This window comes from Salmo salar, chromosome 11 (genome assembly GCF_965601325.2).
Source record: "Salmo salar chromosome 11, fSalSal1, whole genome shotgun sequence".
In the NCBI taxonomy this organism is placed as follows: domain Eukaryota; kingdom Metazoa; phylum Chordata; class Actinopteri; order Salmoniformes; family Salmonidae; genus Salmo; species Salmo salar.
Window position 1 is genome coordinate 93,716,011 of NC_138301.1, and position 24,832 is coordinate 93,740,842.

General features: G+C 43.4%; 1 protein-coding gene across 6 annotated transcripts in view; it reads left to right on the forward strand.

Annotated features, from left to right (window-relative positions):
* Nucleotides 1–24,832, forward strand: part of ank1b (ankyrin 1, erythrocytic b) — an 82,015-nt gene that overhangs the window by 33,746 nt on the left and 23,437 nt on the right. For 3 of the 6 annotated variants that reach the window (XM_014128845.3, XM_082958152.1, XM_082958153.1), the window contains exons 2-17: nt 9,128–9,229; nt 11,376–11,474; nt 14,599–14,697; nt 19,265–19,363; nt 19,731–19,916; nt 20,412–20,510; nt 20,671–20,769; nt 20,880–20,978; nt 21,252–21,449; nt 21,720–21,818; nt 21,985–22,083; nt 22,405–22,503; nt 22,997–23,194; nt 23,402–23,503; nt 23,795–23,896; nt 24,064–24,261. In XM_014128845.3, the coding sequence (XP_013984320.1) occupies nt 9,128–9,229; nt 11,376–11,474; nt 14,599–14,697; nt 19,265–19,363; nt 19,731–19,916; nt 20,412–20,510; nt 20,671–20,769; nt 20,880–20,978; nt 21,252–21,449; nt 21,720–21,818; nt 21,985–22,083; nt 22,405–22,503; nt 22,997–23,194; nt 23,402–23,503; nt 23,795–23,896; nt 24,064–24,261 (1,977 nt within the window). The remainder of the gene's footprint in view (nt 1–9,127; nt 9,230–11,375; nt 11,475–14,598; nt 14,698–19,264; nt 19,364–19,730; nt 19,917–20,411; nt 20,511–20,670; nt 20,770–20,879; nt 20,979–21,251; nt 21,450–21,719; nt 21,819–21,984; nt 22,084–22,404; nt 22,504–22,996; nt 23,195–23,401; nt 23,504–23,794; nt 23,897–24,063; nt 24,262–24,832) is intronic. The other 3 variants (XM_082958150.1, XM_082958149.1, XM_082958151.1) reach the window with 3 other exon arrangements.

The window sequence follows — 24,832 nt, forward strand, 5'->3', positions numbered from 1 at the left end:
TACTGTGATCCGATGGACGTCTGTGTGGCTATTTGTTGTGTTTTTATGTGTGCCTGTGTTGGTATACAGTAGGTGTCTTCAGGGGAAGGTCTTTGTGTGTGAATGTGTGCATGCATGTTACTACATGTCAGAACATTCACAGCTTTCACAGTTTCTGCCAAATGTGCCAGACCTGGGTTGGAGCAGGGACAACCTACTACTACTATACATCAATCATAAACTGTAACAAATCCCAGTCAAGAACAGTACAGTACCTCCAGCTACAAGCCTCTCATCCTTAAATAATTATGGGTTTGGTTGATTCTCTAATTGGCTTGCCCTCTCCACTCTGCTCTTTTCTGTGGAGATTGAGGTGCAGTGGCCTCTGCCCTAAATGCTTTGTCTCTCTGCCTGCCTGTCCCACTCTCTCTGCTGTGTAAGTGGAACTGAGCTGAGAGAAGCTGAAGTATGTCCATCTATTCAACGCTATCCGAATTCTTGACCTGATAACCAGGCATTTACCTCTGTGTTACTCCATTCCAAAGACATGTTCACTGCTGTCTGTGATCTTCTCTAAACCATGTGATCCTAGAAGGCTGCTCTCAGTTTCCGTTTTTTTTCTCCAGTTGAAAATTTGCTGACAACATGTCAGCTGTGATAGAAATACATATAAAAGATCTGTCTGAGATCCTGTAAGTCAATCTATTTATCTCATACCTTTTCTTAACTAATTCTACACTCTCAGAAATAAAGGTATGGAATTGTACTTAAAGAGGTACAAGCGCTTATTACGCTTGCCCTGTAAGGCACGTCCATTGTACCATTTGTTATAGGTATATAATTGTGCCCTTGCAGTTTGAGCCAAAATGTACACATTTTCCTTTTTAGGGTACTACCACATTGACAAAGCAGTTTTTTCCTTTTATGTGGCAAAAATGTACCTCTTCTCTATACCAAGTCCCTCGTGTACACGCCTCTTCACCTTCCCACTTCTTCTTCCCAATTCAGGGGCAGCCCCGACCAGGACTCGAACTTAGACCCAAGCTAACAGCTTAACCATTACGCCAAGAGGTCCATACCTCTTGACAAGGTCGCTCAGATTTGGGTCGCTACAATATTAATTACAGCACTTTATTGTCACATGCTCTTATGTAAGCTTTTATAAAGACTTCAGAACTGGCAGCGTAAATGCTCAAACTTGAACAAAAATAACCATAGACCACTTAAACTGGTACAGAACTAACTGAAAGCCACACCCCCACTGAGCTATGCCTCCAATGATTGTACCTTTCAAAATATTGGGTACAAAAATGTACCGTTATAGTAAATGATTTGCACATTTACCCTAAAAGGTACCGAACTATGCCATGTGAAATCATGTGTACCTCTGAAGGTACATTATAGGTATTTTGATATGTTAGTACCCCAGGGAACAATACTGTGCCCTAACTGTACCCTTTGTTCTGAGAGTGTACAGTACCTGAATTTTAAATATAAAGTGGAGCTCTAAGTTGAATTAAATAATTATTTCTAAGTGACGTGAGGACACGTTTCTGGATGTAAATCACCAGTGACAGGGGCTGTCACTACAGTAATGACTTCTGACCACTCTTCAGTCAATGAGTTTTGTCATCCCAGACCGAGACAGTGTTTCCCGCTATCAAATTGCTGAACTTTCCCTATAAACTTGACTGTTATGATTAGTGGGCTAAGCTTGCTGAATGGATAGTTTTGACTCCCCCAGGGGATCTTGTATAGCAGTGGGGACGCTCCACACTGGACCGGCTCCAACGACTGGCCAAGGAAACGCATGACTCTCACTTTTAGAAAAATAAATAATGACACTTACGTTATAGAAACAGCTACAATTACCAAATGTATTTACAGTATACAAAATCGTATTCCAGTTTCTGTATCATCTCATTTTCCATCCTCTCCTCTTCTTCAGTTACCCACCTGTGATTATATGTCATGGAGCTTATTGCTCATAATGTCTATATTTACGTTTTTTCGAATATTTTGTCTTTGAATGTAATGTGTTTAATTTGTCTTTGAATGTAATGTGTTTAATAAGTGTGGAATTGCAGTTGTCTTTTTTTTGCCATGGTGTGTTTTGCGGAAGGCATACTTTCTGTTGATTTATTGTAGCATAGCTTTTATTTGGATATAGCACTTTGTTTTTGCATTCGTGTGTTTTGGCTCAAATGTGGCTGTGTGTGTTTAGTGTTTAGTCTTTTAGTTGAAATGAGTGTTAGCGTGCAGTCTCCTTGTGTGTTTGGCTCGGTTTTCACTTGGTTGGCTGTGGCATAGTAGAGCAGAGCTCCGGTCTTCCTTGTCTGTGGTGTCTGTGGTGTCTGTGGTGTCTGTGGTGTCTGTGGTGTCTGCTCCAGCTCCATATTGGAGCTGGAGCCGCCATTTTCCTCTTATTAGTAACCGTCCTGTTTTGATGGTGTGTGTCATATGTGTGTGCTGTTGTAGTCCTAGTCCATTGGATATGCCGCATCAGGGGTATCCCAGTGTTTGCTTATTTTCATGCTCATCTTAGGCTACTTGCCTTTCTGTGCATGAATTTCCTTCTAAAGCCACCCTTTATGTGGCTGCATATTTGTATTTGGGACTGTTTCGGTTGTGCGTTTTTTTCTTTGCTAAGGTGGATGGATTACGTTAGCAGGCTTTGTGCCTTGTTGTAGGGAGTCTTCCAAGCTTAGGAATTGTGTATACGTGTCTTTATTTGTGTTTGTGTTATGTAACAGGTGGTCTTGTTCTAGGATTGTGTGTGTGTGTGTGTGTGTGTGTGTGTGTGTGTGTGTGTGTGTGTGTGTGTGTGTGTGTGTGTGTGTGTGTGTGTGTGTGTGTGTGTGTGTGTGTGTGTGTGTGTGTGTGTGTGTACTTTACACTGTATTTGGAAGCGTTTGCCTTTTATATCCACACAATTTGAGTACAAAGAGTACGCACTTTCATCCTTTAGATTTAGATGCACAAGGATGTATGTGTGTGTTTATTTATCTTTCCATACACGCTTCGTCTATATGTCCTCAGACTCCATTGTGTCGGCCAGTATGGTGCATTTGTACTTTAAACTTGGGTTTATGGGTGTGTTAGTTCTTATGCGTGTGTGTTTGTGTTTGTCAGTAAATCACATTACAGTAACAGGCTTTGACCTCGTCTACTGACTTCAAGACTAATATGTAGTCTGCCGTGCGGTCTGCATGTGTGCGTCTGCATACCGTATCTGTGTCACATTAACAGGCCTTGTCTTCGTGTTGATGTGTCTTCTAGGATCATGTGGTTCAGCGCCGGCTTGGCCATCAGGACAGTAGTGTGAGCTCTGAGAGGTCGACCAGTCGAGCCCTGGGAATATGGTACTATGACTACAGAGTAAATATCATCTGAAACACATGCCGTGTACTTCAACACTTTCTCTCTACATGTCTCTATGGCAGCTCTATATAGCCGTGGTTTATGTCCTTGCATATCCTTGGGGATCTTCCCCTCGTGGCTTCTTGAGCTCTCTGTACGACTTCTGTGCTGTCGTCGTTGTGATGTGGCAAGTCAGTGAAATTAGGTTTGGTGGTGTTTTGCAATACCGTGTATCTATTTTCACCGCTTTCCTCTCTTTACCTACTTGTATGTAGTACATTTTTGTCTTTGTGTGTTTGGTGGACAATATTTGTGACTGTGAGTTTGCAAGAGTAACGTGGTGTCTTTATTGGTGCACATGTGTGCATTCTTCACCGTACGTGGCAACTCTGGATGTCTGTTAATGAACTGTTTATGAACTGTTTATGAACTGTTTATGAACTGTTTATGAACTGTTTATGAGTGTGTGCTGTCCTGTCTACCACTCTGTGTGTTTTTATGTCTGTCTATAATATGTATGAGTGTGTTTGAGTAAAAGTGAAGAATGTATCAATATCTGACATTGACTGGTCCTTTTAGGGTAAGATATCTTTATTTCTTTTAAGAACCCCACTCACTGCAGTGTACACGTCTTTCCATCCACTCACCTTGAATCACATCATTTTTTCCCCTTCCAAATGGACGTAATCCATTACAATCCAGTAGAGGCCTGTATATGCACACACCCTCTGGAAACAAATGTAGCTTTTAGAAGAAATGGCCTTGGGAGAGTAGACAGGTTTTATGTACTGCACGTGTATAGCCTACACATGCACACACACAGCCTCAGCCATACACTACAGAGCACTGTGATAGCGCTGAGTGCGCCTGTCCTCTAGGAGTTTAGTAATCTGGAGAGAAGCAAGCAGATAAACACAGCGATATGATACAGTATTAGATTCCTCCACAGATATGAGATTAAAGGCTTTCATTTCTTCTCTCTCTGATCTCTCAACCCTCCTCTCTTCCACTGGCCGTGTCAATGAAGGAATGCTTGTGACACATGTATGTCACACCATACTGCAGCATGCCATGATTACACAGCATGACATCAATATGACTCGAGAGGGACAGATACACACACTGATATGAGGGAAGGAAGGGGGAGAAGGAGGGAGGGAAGAGCGAGATGAACACGCACCAGACGGAGGGTGTGAGAGAATGAGGCGGGGAGCCGGCCATGCAAGGGGAGAAGAGGGGATCTGGAGAGGGAGGAAGAGAGAGAGTGCAAGAAGGATAATGAGATAAAGAGAAAGAGGGCGGGGGGAACGTGAGTGATGGGAAGGGGGCATGCTGAGTGTAAATCACCATGTTTGGCTTGAGGATCTGATTACTGGATACAATTGACGCATTGACTTCACATGACGATTACAAATGAATAGACAGAGCTGGGATGCATTGCTTTAAATTGACCACATATTACAGACAGAGGGAGAGAGGGATGGAATGGGGGATGGAGAGAGAGGGAGGACAAGCTGACATAAAATGTCATTTCAAAGATGTTCTGCAGTCATTTCCATTTCTTGGAAGATATGAAAACATAGGATAGGACACACACACACACACACACACACACACACACACACACACACACACACACACACACACACACACACACACACACACACACACACACACACACGCGCGCACAATCAAGCACAATCAAGAATGTTGATCGACCACCTCTATCCTCAGACAATCAAGTTAAGAAACACACATTGAAGATCATAGATGCACTTATCAATCCATTTCCGAGACTGACTGAGGGGGAGGAGGTGGCTGGAGCCCTTTTCCTCAGTATTCTGCTCACATATGGCCCACTGTATCCAACGTGTCAACAAACAGCTGTGAAATCCTAGAACAAAATGGCCGAAGGCCGCAGAACGAGAATAGGAGCATAAACATGCTCAACACTCGCTGACAAGTTGGCGCAGGAACTCAGAGCTGCAGCATGAGGCTTCGCACGTGAAAACATCATACAAGTAGTATAATATTGGTTTCTTACAGGGGAACATTGACTCCATGACGACAGTCTTCCAAATGTCCTCCGTCAACTCACAGAAAAGAGGGTGGGGTCTAACATGAGAAGGCAACTGAGACAGACAAGGTGAAAAATACATCGATCATATACCTCTCAGGATATCCCTTAGTTACTGTGGGTCAAAATGAAATAATATAGAAATATTACAGGGATCCCTACAAAGGTGGAACTGGTGCTGTTCATGTGTATTAGATATGAATCCAATATATATTTATACTTCCTGTTTGACATGAATCAGAGATTTTTTTCAGCACTCGTGTGCGTGATGCATAGCTTTTGTGTGAGGGAGAGGAATGATATCTCGGTATTAACAGCTTATCTAACACATATCCTGAGACTGAATACAAATACACACACGGTGTTAGCATTAGGCTGGCGAGACCTCAGCCTGGATACATCAGCCATACATTGCTGAGGGAGAGAGGGAGCGGGGAAAAAGAGCAGCTTACACCGCTTCCCACTGTGATCACACACAGCAGGAGATCAAAGGAGAGAGGGAGAGAAATATAGAGTTAAGACCGCAAGGTGAGAGAGAGGTAGAGAGAGAGGTATAGAAAGAGAGAGGTATATAGAGAGAAAGGTAGAGAAAGAGACAGGTATAGAGAGAGAGGTACAGTTGAAGTCGGAAGTTTACATACACTTAGGTTGGAGTCATAAAAACTCGTTTTTCAACCACTCCGCAAATGTCTTGTTAACAAACTGTAGTTTTGGCAAGTCGGTTAGGACACCTACTTTGTGCATGACACAAATAATTGTTCAAACAATTGTTTACAGACAGATTATTTCACTTATAATTCACTGTATCACAATTCCAGTGGGTCAGAAGTTTACATACACTAAGTTGACTGTGCCTTTAAACAGCTTGGAAAATTCCAGAAAATGATCTCATGGCATTAGAAGCTTCTGATAGGCTAATTGACAACATTTGAGTCAATTGTAGGTGTACCTGTGGATGTATTTCCAAACGGTCCCGTGTTGCTCAGTTGGTAGAGCATGGTGTTTGCAATGCCAGGGTTGTGGGTTCGATTCCCACAGGGGACCAGTACGGAGAAAAGAATGTATAAAATGTAATGTATTTCAAGGCCTCCCTTCAAACTCAGTGCCTCTTTGCTTGACATCATGGAAAAATCTAAAGAAATCAGCCAAGACCTCAGAAAAAATATTATAGACCTCCACAAGTCTGGTACATCCTTGGGAGCAATTTCCCAATGCCTGAAGGTACCATGTTCATCTGTACAAACAATAGTACACAACTGTAAATACCATGGGACCACGCAGCCATCATACTGCTCAGGAAGGAGATGCATTCTGTCTCCTAGAGATGAACATATTTTGGTGCAAAAAGTGCAAATCAATCCCAGAGCAACAGCAAAGGACCTTGTGAAGATGCTGGAGGAAACAGGTACAACAATATCTATATTCACAGTAAAAGGAGTCCTATATCGACATAACCTGAAAGGCCGCTTAGCAAGGAAGATGCCACTGCTCCAAAACCACCATAAAAAAGCCAGACTACGGTTTGCAACTGCAAATTGGGACAAAGATTGTACTTTTTGGAGAAATGTCCTCTGGTCTGATGAAACAAAAATAGAACTGTTTGTCCATATCGACCATCGTTATGTTTGGAGGAAAAAGGGGGATGTTTGCAAGCCGAAGAACACCATCCCAACCGTGAAGCACAGGGGTGGCAGCATCATGTTGTGGGGGTGCTTTGCTGCAGGAGGGACTGGTGCACTTCACAAAATAGATGGCATCCTGAGGAATTAAAATGATGTGAATATATTGTAGCAACATCTCAAGACAACAGTCAGGAAGTTAAAGCTTGGTCATAAATGGGTCTTCCAAATGGACAATGACCCCAAGCGTAGTTCCAAAGTTGTGGCAAAATGGCTTAAGGACAACAAAGTCATGGTATTGGAGTGGCCATCACAAAGCCCTGACCTCAATCCTATACAATATTTGTGGGCAGAACTGGAAAAGCATGTGTGCGAGCAAGGAGGCCTACAAACCTGACTCAGTTACACCAGCTCTGTCAGGAGGAATGGGCCAAAATTCACCCGACTTATTGTGGGAAGCTTGTGGAAGGCTACCCGAAACGTTTGACTCAAGTTAAACAATTTAAAGGCAATGCTACCAAATACTAATTGAGTGTATGTAAACTTCTGACCCACTGGGAATGTGATGAAAGAAACAAAAGCTGAAATAAATCATTCTCTCTACTATCATTCTGACATTTCACATTCTAAAATAAATTGGTGATCCTAACTGACCTAAAACAGGGAATTTTTACTAGGATTAAATGTCAGGAATTGTGAAAACTGAGTTTAAATGTATTTGGCTAAGGTGAATTTTAAGTTCCAAATTCACCTGTATATATAGAGAGAGATGCATATAGAAAGATGTAGAAAGAGATAAAGAGAGAGGGGGAGTGGTATAGAGGTAGAGAGAGATGTATATAGAGATTTAGAGGTAGAGAGAGAGAGAGAGAGGGGAGTGGTATAGAGGCAGAGAGAGAGAGAGAGAGAGAGAGAGAGAGAGAGGAGTGGTATCGAGGTAGAGAGAGCGAAAGAGAGAGGGGAGAGTGGTATAGAGGTAGAGAGAGATGTATATAGAGATGTAGAGGTAGAGAGAGAGAAAGAGATGGGGGAGTGGTATAGAGGTAGAGAGAGAGAGCGAGAGAGAGAGAGAGAGAGAGAGAGGGAGTGGTATAGAGGTAGAGAGAGATGTATATAGAGAGATGTAAAGAGGTAGAGAGAAAGAGAGAGAGAGAGGGGGGAGTGGTATAGAGGTAGAGATGTATATAGAGAGAGGTAGAGAGAGAGAGAGAGAGAGAGAGAGAGAGAGAGAGAGGGGAGTGGTATAGAGGTAGAGAAAGACGGGGTATGCAAAGGGCACAGTACATTTAGGTCGTTGGGGAATATTGATTGGAAAGAGAAGTAGAGAGCAGAGGAAAATGTATTCTATGTGGGAAGCAAATATAAGAGATCTAGGCCTGTCTGATCAAATCTGAGGGACATTAATTTGTGAGAATACACCATACAAAAAGGAAATGGGAGAAGATAAACCCGCAGGTCTGTCGAGTCTAAATTGTACAAGACATCCCGTACTGTAAGAAAAAGGACATACTGTATCAGTTTAATATAGCAATCTTACTTGAGAATTCACTTCCTACAGAATATGTATCATTGCATATGACTAGTGTGTGGGTGGAGGTGAGTAGGCATACTGTATGGAATCATTATAATATCTGTCCTCAAGGCAGAGATTTCATGCTGGACTACAGTACTAGGCAGCCATGTTACAATCTCCCTTTCTGTCTGATCATGGTGGCAGAGGTGAACACATCGCTTTCACAGAGGCCTCAGAAGTCAGTCAGTCAGCATGCAGGGATGGAGCCACGTGTGCTCTGCTATGGATAGCTACCAAACTCTTAGTGAGGGGGAGGCTCACCAGTTTGTGCTGTCAGACATTTTTTGACTATCAGACAGTGGAATAGTGAGTAGTTTAGTAGAATATGCTGATTTTGAAGAATGACAACCAGACTGTAATAGACATTTCAGTGGGATCTATTCTAAATGAAGAAAAAAAAATGATTTCTGTCCCTCTCGCTTCTCTCTCTATATCTCTCTCTCTCTTTCTCTCTCTCTTTCTCTTACTGTTTGTCTTTGTCTCTATCTCTGTCTCTGTCTGTGCTCTCCTTCCCTCCAGGCGGATGCTGTCACCAGTTTCCTCCGTGCGGCCCGTTCAGGGAACCTTGACAAGGCTCTTGACCACATCAAGAATGGAATAGACATCAACACATCAAATCAGGTACGTCAGAGAGTCCTCACACTGCCCAAGGTCACAGTCTGGTACACTGCCTCTGGACCACAGAGTTTGTGTCTCGTAAAACATTTATTACATCAGACTTCATTAAGATTAAATTATAGATGTCTTTTTTATAGATTGCAGTATTTGGTTTTGGCCAATCAGCTCTATTAACAGTCAAGTCTAGCCTAGATAAACTGTAGTTTCAAGGATCTGTGTGTGTGTGTGTGTGTGTGTGTGTGTGTGTGTGTGTGTGTGTGTGTGTGTGTGTGTGTGTGTGTGTGTGTGTGTGTGTGTGTGTGTGTGTACGCATGTGGATGCATAACCATGTTCCCACATTATCCCCTGTGTTCCTGTGTCCTGCCACTCTAGCTGTGTTTACTGTGCGCTAATGCCAGTCATTCACAACCTTAATTAGAAAATGTTAATAATTAGCCATACAGCCAGACCCTCTCTCGATTCCTCCCTGCTCCTCTCCTATCCTACCCTTTATCTGTTCCATTGCACCTTGTTGCATCATGACAGAAGCCCAACGCTTAAAGGTGTGCTATGCAGAAATCACTTTGCCATTTCCTGGTTGCTAAAATTCTAATAGTTCGCCTAATTTCCGTTTATGTGACAAAACAAGCAAGTATAATATAGAGAATCATTGTACCATCTAAACCGCTGTGAAATATACTTTCCTCAACCGAAACACATGCATTTTCAGCTGTTTGAAGCTGGTGTACATAACCGAAAGTAAAAGACACAAAAATGAAACTTAAGAAGGGGAAGCATAGAAATAGTGCAAAGAGAATAGATCTACCGCTTCCTAGACTTGCTTTCAAAGAGAATGACAGATCTATAACAAAAAGTTCTATGTAACTTTGGTCAGGTGGCCGAAAAAGTTACATATTGTAGTTTTAAATAACGTAAAATTCACATGTAAAAATAGCTGAGGTGCATGCATTCTTTTGTTTCTGACTCATCTCAAGTGGCAAGTGGGGTCCCGTGTGGCTCAGTTGGTAGAGCATTGTGTTTGCAACGCCAGGGTTTTGGGTTCGATTCCCACCAGGGACCAGTACGGATACAAAAAAATGTATGAAACGTATGCATTCACTACTGTAAGTCGCTCTGGATAAGAGCATCTGCTAAATGACTAAAATGTAAATGTAAGTTTTGTAACATATACAGGACATATCAATATGTATGCCAGCCTATTTATGAGTGGAAGGGACTCAGTTGTTGTATTTTTCATTAGTAGTTTGGTGAATGGAAGGTAGCTCAGTTTGTACACAAGCAATGGCAGGGAGCCCATGCTCTGGACAGCTCGGGGAATGCACACCCACTCTGTAAGCCTACAATCTGCTACTGCAACCCCTCAGCACCATTCACAGAAACAACCATGGCACCAAGCTGTCAATGTTGTGAAACTAATACCACTATCTCTACACCAAGTAATACAACCACTATAGTAATGCCACTACTGGCTAAGGATCAGAGGTAGAGCTATGATACAAATGAGGATGCATGCTTCAGTGTGCCTTCAATGCACAGGCTGCATGTGTGTATATGTGGGGATGTGACGTTGTAAAACGTGTTTTCTATATGTGTTCAAGTTAGGATTGGGATTGAAGTATAGCAAATAGCTTTGATAATCTACAAACCAGCAGACTCCTGTCAGCTCACACATACACGTTTGTGTGTACGTGCGTATGTGCGGGTGCATGCACGTGTGTTGCCCCCGTGTGTGTGTGTATCTGTGTCTCCCCTCAGTGTGTGCATGCACTGCAGATGTAGTACGTTATTCATGTGAATTGGGTGACACTGCAGTATGAGGGCGGGACCAGTGTGGTTTACAGAGTCTCCCTGTGGCCAGTCACGGTACTGCAGGCTGGCAGAGCAGAGACAGGCCCTGACAGCCTGAGACAAATCCATGCTCTCTGCTTCCTTTGAGACCCGACTGTTTCAGTCTTAAGTTTGTTTATGTTCAGAAATCTTTTTGTTCTGCTTCGTTACCACTGTGGGTTTTGAGTTTCTCTGCTTGTTATTTTTAGTAGAACTACTTTTTAGGAATCCATGTGATGGATGGACTAAAAGGCAGACAGATTCTATTGGGGCTCTGATGGTTCTGTGTGGTCAATACTGATCTTCACTGCTGTCTCTGCAGAATGGGCTCAACGGTTTGCATCTGGCCTCGAAAGAAGGCCACGTCAAGATGGTCCTGGGGCTACTACACGCTGGCATTGTCTTGGAGACCACCACTAAGGTACTACTCACACACTGCTCACTGCTTACCATGACTCTACTCACATACCACAGATGCATAAGACCTACCTCTGCCTTATGCTTGAGTTATTCACCAGCTATGACAGACTGTTTACAGACAGAATCCACTATATACAGTGTCTTCAAAAAGTATTCACACCCCTTGACTTTTTCCACATTTTGTTGTGTTACAGCCTGAATTTAAAATGAATTAAATTGAGATTTTGTGTTCACTGTCCTACACACAATGTGGAATTATGTTTACATATTTTTTTTATAAATTCATGAAAAAGTATTCAACCCCCTTTGTTAAGGCAAGTCTAAATAAGTTCCGGAGTAAAACTGTGCTTAGCAAGTCACATAATAAGTTGCATGGACTTTCTCTGTGTGCAATAATAGTGTTTAACATGTTTTTTGAATGACTAGTTCAACTCTGTACCCCACACACAATTATCTGTAAGGTCCCTGAGTCGAGTAGTGAATTTCAAACACAGATTCAACCACAATGTCTGCATTGAATATCCCTTTGAGCATGGTGAAGTTATTAATTACACTTTGGATGGTGTATCAATACACCCAGTCACTACAAAGATACAGGCATCCTTCCTAACTCATTTGCCGGAGAGGAAGGAAACCGGTCAGCGATTTCAACATGAGGCCAATGGTGACTTTTAAACAGTTACAGAGTTGGATGGATCAACAACATTGTAGTTACTCCACAATACTAACTGAATTGGCAGAGTGAAAAGAAGTAAGCCTGTACAGAATACAAATATTCCAAAAGATGCATCCTGTTTGCAACAAGGCACTGAAGAAATACTGCAAAAAAATGTGGCAAAGCAATTAACTTTTTGTTTTGTATACAAAGTGTTGTGTTGGGGGAAAATCCAACACGTTACTAACTACCACTGCATATTTTCAAGCATAGTGGTGGCTGCATCATGTTATGGGTATTGCATGTAATCGTTAAGGACTGGGGAGTTTTTCAGGATAAAAAATAAACGGAATGGAGCAAACCACAGGCAAAATCCTAGAGGAAAACCTGGTTCAGTCTGTTTTCCACCAGACACTGGGAGATGAATTCACCTTTCAGCAGCACAATAACCTAAAACATAAGGCCAAGAGTTGCTTACCAAATGTTCCAGAGTGGCCGAGTTACAGTTTTGACTTAAATCTGCTTGAAAATCTATGGCAAAACCTGAAACTGGTTGTCTAGCAATGATCAGCAACCAATTTCAGAGCTTGTAGAATTTTTTTAAGAATAAAGGTGAAATGTTGCACAATCCAGGTTTGGAAAGCTCTTAGAGACTCACCCATAAAGACTCACAGCCGTAATCGCTGCTAAATGTGATTATAACATGTATTGAATCAGGGGGTTTATTTTTCATGAATTTTTTTACAGATGTTAGCATTTTTCTTCCTCTTTAAATATTACAGAGTATTTTGTGTAGATTGTTGACAAAAAAAGGACAAATCAATCAATTTTAATCAATTTTTAAAAATGTGGGAATATCAAGTGGCTCATTTGATAGGCCTATAAACATATGTATCTAATTTAATCTATTCAATATCAATCTATTAAGTCATAAGTCAGTCCCTCCAGAATTCAGCGATTCTGCGATCCCAATATTTTTGCAAAATCAACAAATCTCTGCATATTATGCGAGGGCTTGCAAATTTGACAAATTACCGCACTTTTTCCGCATAAAACAGTCAAATCATTGTAATATTATCGAATAAAACTGACCCATCAAATCAAATCAAATTTATTTATATAGCCCTTCGTACATCAGCTGATATCTCAAAGTGCTGTACGGTGAAGCACGGTGGCTAGGAAAAACTCCCTAGGAAAAACTCCCTAGAAAGGCCAAAAACCTAGGAAGAAACCTAGAGAGAAACCAGGCTATGAGGGGTGGCCAGTCCTCTTCTGGCTGTGCAGGGTGGATATTATAACAGAACATGGTCAAGATGTTAAAATGTTCATAAATGACCAGCATGGTCAAATAATAATAATCATAGTAGTTGTCGAGGGTGCAATAAGCACGTCCGGTGAACAGGTCAGGGTTCCATAGCTGCAGGCAGAACAGTTGAAACTGGAGCAGCAGCACGGCCAGGTGGACTGGGGACAGCAAGGAGTCATCATGCCAGGTAGTCCTGAGGCATGGTCCTAGGGCTCAGGTCCTCCGAGAGAAAGAAAGAAAGAGAGAAAGAGAGAATTAGAGAGAGCATATTTAAATTCACACAGGACACCGGATAAGACAAGAGAAATACTCCAGATGTAACAGACTGACCCTAGCCCCCCGACACATAAACTACTTCAGCATAAATACTGGAGGCTGAGACAGGAGGGATCAGAAGACACTGTGGCCCCATCCGATGATACCCCCGGACAGGGCCAAACAGGCAGGATATAACCCCACCCACTTTGCCAAAGCACAGCCACTAGAGGGATGTCTCCAACCACCAACTTACCGTCCTAAGACAAGGCCGAGTATAGCCCACAAAGATCTCCGCCACGGCACAACCCAAGGGGGGGGGGGGGGCCAACCCAGACAGGAAGACCACGTCAGTGACTCAACCCACTCAAGTGACGCACCCCTCCCATGGACGGCAAGGAAGAACACCAGTAAGCCAGTGACTCAGCCCCTGTAATAGGGTTAGAGGCAGAGAATCTCAGTGGAGAGAGGGGAACCGGCAAGGCAGAGACAGCAAGGGCGGTTCGTTGCTCCAGCCTTTCCGTTCACCTTCACACTCCTGGGCCAGACTATACTTAATCATAGGACCCATCACCGCAGTACAAAAAGAGGGCTTGCAACTTCAACTAATCACCGCAGATTTACCGCATAATATGGTTGAATCAGTCAACACGTCAACAAACTTTTTCCTTTGTCAGCGCATTTTCACAACAAAATGTCAGAAATGCCGCAGCAAAATCAAGCCTTTCACTGCAAATATCCCAAAAAATCCCCACAAACTCCTGGAGGGACTGATAAGTCATAACTCATTATTTCTGAGCACTGTATCCTTATCAAAGCTTTTTAAGTAGAGATTTGGGTCATAAGGCTGAACTCAGACTGCTCTCTGCTCCGTCTCTCTCTCTGTGTGTGTTTGTGTGTCACCTCCAGAAAGGGAACACTGCCCTCCATATCGCTGCGTTGGCAGGCCAAGAGAAAGTGGTGGCTGAGCTCGTCAACTATGGAGCCAATGTCAATTCCCAGTCCCAGGTGAGTCATCAGTGACATTATACTGCTTCTTACTGTTATCCGGGGGGGTGAGTGTAGTGTGGGCATCTCTCTGTGGCTGTGTGTGTGTGTGTGTGTGTGTGTGTGTGTGTGTGTGTGTGTGTGTGTGTGTGTGTGTGTGTGTGTGTGTGTGTGTGTGTGTGTGTGTGTGTGCGTGTGCGTGCGTGCGTGCGTGCGTGCGTGTGTTGATGGTATCTAGGGCTGCCACACTGGCGGTCACGAGTCATGACCACCGCAAATTCCACGCGACCGTTTAGTCATGGAAATTAGTCTTCTACAAGCTCTGATGCTGCTGATGGTCATTAGTAGCCTACCAAACTTGCAAATAGCCTGGTACTCAGAACTCTATTGTCCCTCTAATCACTCTGACATCAATGCAAATGTATCGAAAATCTAATCAAACACTTCAAGAGAGCCCATGAGCTCATGTTGCGCAACATTTCTATAGGCTATACAATTGCGTGAGAAAACACAGTTTTGATGGCCTCTATTAAAAAGAGGAGGGTCCCATCAGCTTTCTATAGACTAGGACTACTATATTTCATTCTCAACTTTCCAAATATTAAGCACATTGCTTCGCTTTACAACAGGAGTATATCCTACCTGGCTGGCATAAAAATGAACCATGGGAAAAGTGTCCTCCATTCGCTACAGATGACATGTATTTTCTTTCCCCCTGTTCCAAGACAGGTGATAATGGTCGATTCTAAATCAAAACTAATTTCAGACATATGATTTAGTATATGTAAATACAAGATTACATTAAGAATAGTCTGATGGGTGACCATATTGGTCTATCACTTGTGATATCTTTATTATTATTTGTAAATGATGCCCAGCATGTGCAGTAAGAAAATAAACAGCGCATGCCTTTTTTGTGTGCAACTTTTTCAAATCATAGTCACACACCTCATGTAGCTTAGCCCATAGGCCTATATATTTTGATAAGGTTTGTATCACAACTAAAGTAGCCAAATAACTTCTTAAAATGAATCACATTAATTGTTTTTACAACCGGTGTAGAGCCTAACTGGCATACATACCGTAATTTCCGGACTATTAAGCGCACTGAATTTTTTTGAATTTTTTTATTTTTTTTTATTTTTGAACATAAATAAGCCGCACATGTCTATAAGCCACAGGTGCCTACCGGTACATTGAAACAAATGAACTTTACACAGGCTTTAACGAAACACGGCTTGTAACAAAAATAAATAGGCTTTAACGAAACACGGTTTGTAACAAAAATAAATAGGCTTTAATGAAACATGGTTTGTAACAAAAATAAATAGACTTTAACGAAACATGGTTTGTAACAAAAATAAATAGGCTTTAACGAAACACAGTTTGTAACAAAAATATTTAGGCTTTAACGAAACACGGCTTGTAACAAAAAATAAAAAATTTGCAGTAAACAGTAGCCTACCAAAAAAGTCATTGGTCACTATCTTCCTCCTCCTGTGCACTGAAACCATCTCCTTTGGTGTCGGAGTTGAATAGCCTCAGAATTGCTTCATCCGATATTGGATCGTTTTCAATGTCGCTCTCATCACTTTCATCCGGAGGCAAATCCCCCGCTGAGCCCTCTTCAACACGCAGCAGTCCAGCCTTTCGAAACCCGTTGATGATAGTGGATTTTTTGACAATGCTCCACGCTGTCAGGACCCACAAATTTGAAAGCGGGAAAAATCCATATATTAGCCTCGTCATTGTTTAAGCCGCGAAGTTCAAAGTGTGGGAAAAAAGTTGCGGCTTATAGTCCGGAATTTACGGTAAGCAGCGAGTGAGTTTCAAGTTTGGGGAATATCATTTTCACCATACAAATGCACCTTTATAATAAAGCATTACTTGCATAATCTCATTTGCAGTCCTTTTTGAGAGTAGTGTTTTCCCGCTACCTGATTGCATTTTGCAGAATGGTGCGCATTTCTGCGCTTAGAATGTAATAAATAGCCTAATAGTTTATTATCATTTTAAGCTAAAGTTTCTGATCTATTGCATCAACCTCATTGCTATTGAAAGGTTTTTTGCGAGTATGTTTGGAATATTATTTTCTCACACAGAAAGACAAGTTCCCCAATAGAATAAGTCAACCTTTGTACTATGGGGGATAGTAGTTTGACATAGGCTAGTGCTTTTGCTGTTTGTTAGGCCTACTCATCTACTCATGTTGGTTGATGAAAAGTAAGTGTGGACAGTTCCTCTAACATCTTCGCTATGAGCCTCAGAATTCACTAAGAGGGACGCGAGCAGTTGCGTCCCCGATGTGTCTGTCTTCACTTGTAGCCTACTTCGGAGCTGAGATGCCTGTGAGAAGAACCCGATCACATGAGGGGCATTGGCTAATAAGAATTGAGATATCTGAGAGAGCCATGTGAGTGAAATGTGCTTCAGAGCACGCCGATTGGCAGCCGGGAGAAGGGAATTATAATTATTACATTCAGCCCAAGGGCACAACGGCCACTTTGGCCGCAAAAGGCATGAATTTTATAGGGGGCATTACGACCACCGGGAAATTTGAGGCCTGATGAGAATATTATGAAGCGCTTGTCAAATTGTGAATGAGAGCCTGATGAAGTGTGTGCAGCCTGTACAAGAAACAAAGCAGAGCTCATGCCTTTCATGCGACTTTTTTCAAATCACCATTAGAGTCGCATCATGCAGCCAGCCTTAGAATATATTACAAATAAAATATAGCCCAAAGTTTCTATCACAACTAAAGTTGCATAAATAGTTCTAAATTAAGCATATAGGAGGACCTGTTTCTTTGTTAACCACTCAACACAGAGTAGCTGCTTGTGCAGCTTTCTATTTTATTCAGCTTTGTTCAATTGTATTCTTCATACTATAAAATAATGCCACAGAATTATAAGCAAATCTTGTCTGCTAATTGAACTAGTGTAGCCCACAGCCATATGGCATATCCAGATCAGGGCCTAACATAAGGACATCTCAGAGTATGCTATTATATTCTTCTGAAATAGAATACATTTTCTTCATAACATGTTCCTTTAGACCTGTCTAAAATAAATAATGTATTTATTTTACTTCACTACATTCCCCAAGAAAATAATGTACTTTTTACTCCATACATTTTCCCTGACGCCCAAAAGTACTTGCTACATTTTGAATGCTTAGCAGGACAGGAACATTGTCTAATTCACACACTTATCAAGAGAACATCCCTGGTCATCCCTAATGCCTCTGATCTGGCAGACTCACTAAACAGAGAACATCCCTGGTCATCTCTACTGCCTCTGAACTGGCAGACTCACTAAACAGAGAACATCCCTGGTCATCCCTACTGCCTCTGATTTGGCGGACTCACTAAACAGAGAACATCCCTGATCATCTACTGCCTCTGATCTGGCAGACTCACTAAACAGAGAACATCCCTGGTCATCCCTACTGCCTCTGATCTGGCGGACTTACTAAACAGAGAACATCCCTGGTCATCCCTACTGCCTCTGATCTGGCGGACTCACTAAACAGAGAACATCCCTGGTCATCCCTACTGCCTCCGATCTGGCGAACTCACTAAACAGAGAACATCCCTGGTCATCCCTACTGCCTCTGATCTGGCAGACTCACTAAACAGAGAACATCCCTGGTCATCCCTACTGCCTCTGATCTGGCGAACTCACTAAGCACAAGCTTTGTTTGTAAATTATGTCTAAGTGTTGGAGTGTGCCCCTGTGTCACGTTCCTCTTCGTCAGAAGATATGTTGAAATCGCTGTCGGACAAAGTGGACCAATATGCAGCGGATTGCGTGCTCATCATAATTTATTATAATGTGAACACCACGAACAAAACAAGAAAACAATGACCGACAGGAACACACGTATAGCAGTGCTAAAACAACTACCCACAAACAACCAGACCAAACACACCCTAATATATAGGACTCCCAATCAAAGGCAACTAGAAAAGACCTGCCTTCAATTGAGAGTCCATACCCCAATTAAGTAACATAGAAACAGAACAGATAGAAAACCCATAGAAACACAAACATAGAAAAGAAACCCAAAACCCCGGAATACATAAACTAATACCCTCTGCCACGTCCTGACCAAACTACAATAACAAATAATCCTCTATACTGGTCAGGACGTGACACCCTAGCTATCAGTGAATAAAAAATACAAAACATTTGCCGTCTGGTTTGCTTAATATAAGGAATTAAAAATTATTTAGACTTTTACTTTTGAAACTTAAGTACATTTTAGCAATTCAACTTACTTTTGATACTTAAGTATATTTGAAACCAAATACATTTATACTTTTACTCAAGTGGTATTTTACTGGGTGACTTTCACTTTCTATTAAGGTATCTTTACTTTACTCAAGTATGACAATTGGGTACTTTTTCCACCACCAGTGGCTTGTAGGATATGCATGGAAACCAGGAGATGCTGAACTTGTTTATGTTAATTAACGGTCAATTACTGTGAGGCTGGCAGTTATTTTCTTGACAATCGCCAGCTGACAAAATTTCATGACCGCCAAAGCCCTACTGGTAACCATGCATCATGTACCTCTTCTTTACAGAAAGGCTTCAGTCCCCTCTACATGGCGGCACAAGAGAACCACTTAGAGGTAGTTAAGTTCCTGTTAGAGAATGGAGCCAATCAGAGCCTTCCAACAGAGGTGAGTAAAGGTCTACAGAGTCAGGCCTTCTCAGATTTGTATTGGCTTTAGTCCACTAGACAAATGTTACATTAACTTTCTCTCCTCTTTCCATTACAGTAATCTCAATTTACAATGTATCACATTTTCCTTTCCTCTTGTCCTCCGCCCCATCTTCATTTTCTTCCGCTCTCTCTTCCTCTCCCTCTACTTACCCTTCTCTCAACCCTTCCATTATCACTTGGCTTGTCTCCCTTTTCCTCCCACTCCCTTGCACCCTATCGTTGACATTCCTTACCTCCTTCTCCCTCCTCTCCTCCTCTTTCTCCCTCGCTACCTCTCCCTCTATCCAACATTCTACCTCCATCTCTCTTCCCCTGTCTGTCAGGATGGGTTCACGCCGCTGGCGGTGGCTCTCCAGCAGGGTCATGAGAACATGGTGGCCCTGCTCATCAACTACGGCACCAAGGGCAAAGTCCGTCTTCCCGCTTTGCACATCGCTGCACGCAACGACGACACACGCACTGCCGCAGTGCTATTGCAGAATGACCCTAACCCTGACGTCCTCAGCAAGGTACTACTCAGTGTGTGTGTGTGTGTGTGTGTGTGTGTGTGTGTGTGTGTGTGTGTGTGTGTGTGTGTGTGTGTGTGTGTGTGTGTGTGTGTGTGTGTGTGTGTGTGTGTGTGTGTGTGTGTGTGTGTGTGTGTGTGTGTGTGTGTGTGTGTGTGTGCGCGCGTGTGTGTGAATGATGACTTATTAAGCCTTAATATGCTGATGTCATTAGCTGATGTCATTAGTCAAAACACTGTTGTGTTGACTTGCAGAAAAGCAATAGCAACAAAGGTGATTATCTGCATTGCTTGCTGTTCAGGGTTTTAGGCTGGGTTTCTGTATAGCACTTTGTGACATCTGCTGATGTAAAAAGGGCTTTATAAATACATTTGAATGATAAACAAAAAAGCTTCCAATAAACAAAAAAGCTTTTGACAAAAGCCGCCTGCAAACATGGATGATGAAAATAAGATGTTACTCTTTTCTCTCTCTCTCTCTCTCTCGCTCTGTCTGTAGACTGGCTTCACTCCTCTCCACATCGCGGCTCACTATGAGAACCTGAGTGTGGCCCAACTGCTAATTAACAGAGGAGCCAATGTCAACTATACTCCCAAGGTCAGTCCATTAAACCTCTACTAAACCTCTACTGTACCTACTGTATCTGCCTTAATCGTGATATAGATATCGTAGATATCATAGTCCCTCAAAGACCCCATTTCCTAACAGAAGAGTCTTTGATTCAATTGATTTAGAAATTGTTCTCCCGCTTTCTCAGAATGGGATCACCCCCCTGCACATAGCTTCTAGGAGGGGTAATGCGATCATGGTTCGGCTTTTGCTGGACAGAGGGGCCCAGATAGACGCAATGACCAAGGTACTGTAACCCACCCTTTCTCTTCTTCCTCATCCTCTTCCTCCTCCTCCCCTTTCTGCCATTTGACGTGAACACTGTTTAACCCTACCTGGCTTCTTCACTCACTTTAGGATGAGCTGACCCCTTTGCACTGTGCGGCCAGGAACGGTCACGTGAGGATCATCGATCTCCTGCTTGACCAGGGGGCTCCCATCCAGGCCAAGACCAAGGTCAGCCACGGGCCTCTTGGGGTCCACTATGGGGAAAATAAAGGGCCCTACTTTACGTGCACTGTGGCACAATATCACACCATTAACGCCACTTTGGCACAATATCACACACACTTGCATTTTCAGCAGTAACCAATGCCAAATGATTCTCTGTCAGCAACACTGAGGCGTGACTTATGTCAGTATTATTCATTTATCAATTTTTTTCCCTCTCAAAGGTCTTACACTGCACTTCTCCTTTCTATCTCCCGGTCCTCCCTCTCTCCCCTCCAGAATGGCCTGTCCCCCATTCACATGGCGGCCCAGGGAGACCACATGGACTGTGTGAGGCAGCTCCTTCAGTATAACGCTGAGATCGATGACATCACGCTGGACCACCTGACCCCTCTACACGTGGCGGCCCACTGTGGTCACCACCGCATGGCCAAAGTGCTGCTGGACAAGGGGGCCAAGGCCAACGCACGTGCACTGGTTAGCAGCTCTTAAGTGTCCTTCTATTTCTCTATACTGGTGTTAAGGGTGAGGTGTACTGTTGCTGTCCGTTGGTCAGGTATACTGAGCTTTTTGAACTGGGTCACGTTCAGTAGGCACAAACAGTAGAAAACATTATGAAATATGAATGAGGGTTGTTATTGGACAAGTTCAGGCAGGACCGTCTCCATTTCAAAATGCTTTCTCCCATTTTGTGCGTACCGAGCGTAACCCTATGCTGAATTATTAAAATGTTGTGAATTTGTTCAGAATGGGTTCACTCCCCTCCACATTGCCTGTAAGAAGAACCACATGCGCTCCATGGACCTGCTTCTGAAACACTCGGCCTCCCTGGAGGCCGTCACAGAGGTGAGATAACACTCTTTTGAAGAGCAATGGATTTGGTGTTCTACTGTTTGTAATTGTTGTAATAGTTTGGTGCCAGTTATGCCATTACAAAATGTCTGAAAGTGAGAATGTCGGCCTAATGTCGGCCTTAACCATTCTCTCTCTTCATATGCCCCCCCTTACATAGTCTGGTCTGACCCCCCTGCATGTAGCAGCCTTCATGGGCCACCTGAACATTGTGAAGAACCTGCTCCACAGAGGTGCTTCTCCCAATGCCTCCAATGTGGTGAGAGGCCACCCCTTTATAACCTTTATTATTGACTCCGGGGTGAAATATCCAGCCCTCTCTGATGGACTAGTAATAACTTATCTTATTCTTATGTTGAAATGAACACCAGAAAAGGTTATGATAGATGAATTGGTATCTGGTCCATGCATTAATACGGATTGGATGACTAAAGCCTATTCTCTGTGTGTATAATGTGATATTTTAGTTGATGTGTGTGTGTTAATGATATTGCATGGCCTAGTCATGCCTAGTCATGTGTTTTAATGTCAGAGTGGTTGTGACAGGCTATGTGACCTCTGACCTGTGTTTGTGTGACAGAAAGTGGAGACGCCCCTCCACATGGCGTCCAGGGCAGGCCACTGTGAGGTGGCTCAGTTCCTGCTGCAGAACACAGCCCAGGTGGACGCCAAGGCGAAGGTACTGTACACACTCTCATGTAGCCATACACATCTATGAGCATTCATAATGGTTTACTACGAACTCTGTCCTGGTTGGAATACACATTCAAAACCACCAGCACATGGTACATATCAGGGGAGCATATTTGGTTTTAGAAGTGGGGGGGACATAATATAAGTTGGATAAACACTCCAAACAGCCTACCCGACTTGTCAGAGGTGTCCACATGGGGGGGACAAAAATGCAATTTCAGAATGTGGGTGGGACATGTCCCCCCCTCCCCAGTGAAAGTTGTGCTCCTGGAACATACATATATATATATATATGCTGTTGTAAAGATAGTAACTGAAGAGAAGAATATATATATTCTTCAGTTACTGTCTTTACAACAGCATACGCTGCACAAATACCTTAATGTTACTGCTAGATAAATACAATTGCCTACACGTATATCATTCCAACCTCTGTTTCTCCTCACTCTCTCTCTCCATCTCTCTCTCTCTCTCCCTAGGATGACCAGACCCCTCTGCACTGTGCGGCCCGTATGGGACATAAGGAGCTGGTCAAGCTGCTCCTGGAGCACAAAGCCAATCCTGACTCGGCTACCACCGCTGGCCACACCCCCTTACACATCGCCGCCCGTGAGGGACACGCCCACACCACCCGCATTCTCCTGGACGGGGCGGCCCAACAAACCAAGATGACAAAGGTTCTCCTTTAATTTACCAACTTTTCTTTTTCTCTCTTTCTCTCTCTCTCTCTTTCCCTCACCCTCTCTCTCTTTCTATCTCTATCTCTCTCTAACCCAATTTTTCTCTCAAGCTCGTTCCTCTCACTCCTAATCCCTTCACACCTCTCCTCTTTTAGTTCTTCTGCTCATGCTGAATCTGTGAGTGTGTGTGTTTGTGTGTCCAAGCAGAAAGGCTTCACTCCTCTCCATGTGGCCTGTAAGTACGGCAAGGTGGACGTGGTCGAGCTGCTGCTGGAGAGAGGAGCCAACCCCAACGCGGCTGGAAAGGTAGAAAAACACACTGCAACACAACACGGACTGTCCTGTGCTTTTTTATCAGTGCTAAGCATACTTCTCAGTGCCGTGACCCACCTAAAGCTTATGGAACTCTCCTGTGACCCGACTAACAAATAAACCCTGTATTCTAAGTACTGACCGTCATTTATCACAGCCCAAAAGGAATCAGCATGTCCCACCATTTTAGACATCATTTTTCATTTTAAACATGCACCCACAAAGGCAGACTGATATTCTGTGGTTTAGATAGCTAGTGACAGTAAGTGTGTGTGTGTGTCCAAGCAGAACGGCCTGACTCCTCTACACGTGGCCGTCCATCACAACAACCTGGACGTGGTCAAGCTGCTGGTCAGCAAGGGAGGCAACGCACACAGCACTGCCCGGGTAAGAGGAACGATGTAACACACACGCCGCTCACACAGGGCGGTACTAGTATATCCCCCCCTTTCAGGTTCATTGGTAACTAGTGTACACTATGATGAATATGACCCACCAATTGATGATCCAGTGTATTACCCCCAACCCTGCTGACTCCCTATGTCTGTCTATAGAACGGCTACACTCCTCTGCACATTGCAGCCAAGCAGAACCAGATGGAGGCGGCCGGCTGCCTGCTGCAGTATGGAGCCTCTGCCAACGCTGAGTCCCTCCAGGGGGTCACGCCCCTCCACCTGGCCTCACAGGAGGGCCAGCCAGACATGGTGGCCCTGCTCATCTCCAAACAGGGCAACGTCAACCTGGGGAACAAGGTAGTGGACTGGAGAGAGGAACAATACATCTCAGGAGGGTTTGAGGCAAGCTTTCAGGGATAGCTAGCTGAGTTGTACAGGGTTTGAGGCAAGCTTTCGGGGATAGCTAGCTGACTTGTACAGGGTTTGAGGCAAGCTTTCAGGGATAGCTAGCTGAGTTGTACAGGGTTTGAGGCAAGCTTTCAGGGATGGCTAGCTGAGTTGTACAGGGTTTGAGGCAAGCTTTCAGAGATAGCTAGCTGAGTTGTACAGGGTTTGAGGCAAGCTTTCAGGGATAGCTAGCTGAGTTGTACAGGGTTTGAGGCAAGCTTTCAGGGATAGCTAGCTGAGTTGTACAGGGTTTGAGGCAAGCTTTCAGGGATAGCTAGCTGAGTTGTACAGGGTTTGAGGCAAGCTTTCAGGGAACGCTAGCTGAGTCGTACAGGGTTTGAGGCAAGCTTTCAGGGATAGCTAGCTGAGTTGTACAGGGTTTGATAGACCCATGGTAAGATAAAGTGTTGAGGGCTACAGGGCATGATGTTTCGATCGCTGGGTCAAACCGGTTACCGGAATTACCTACTAGTATGGCATG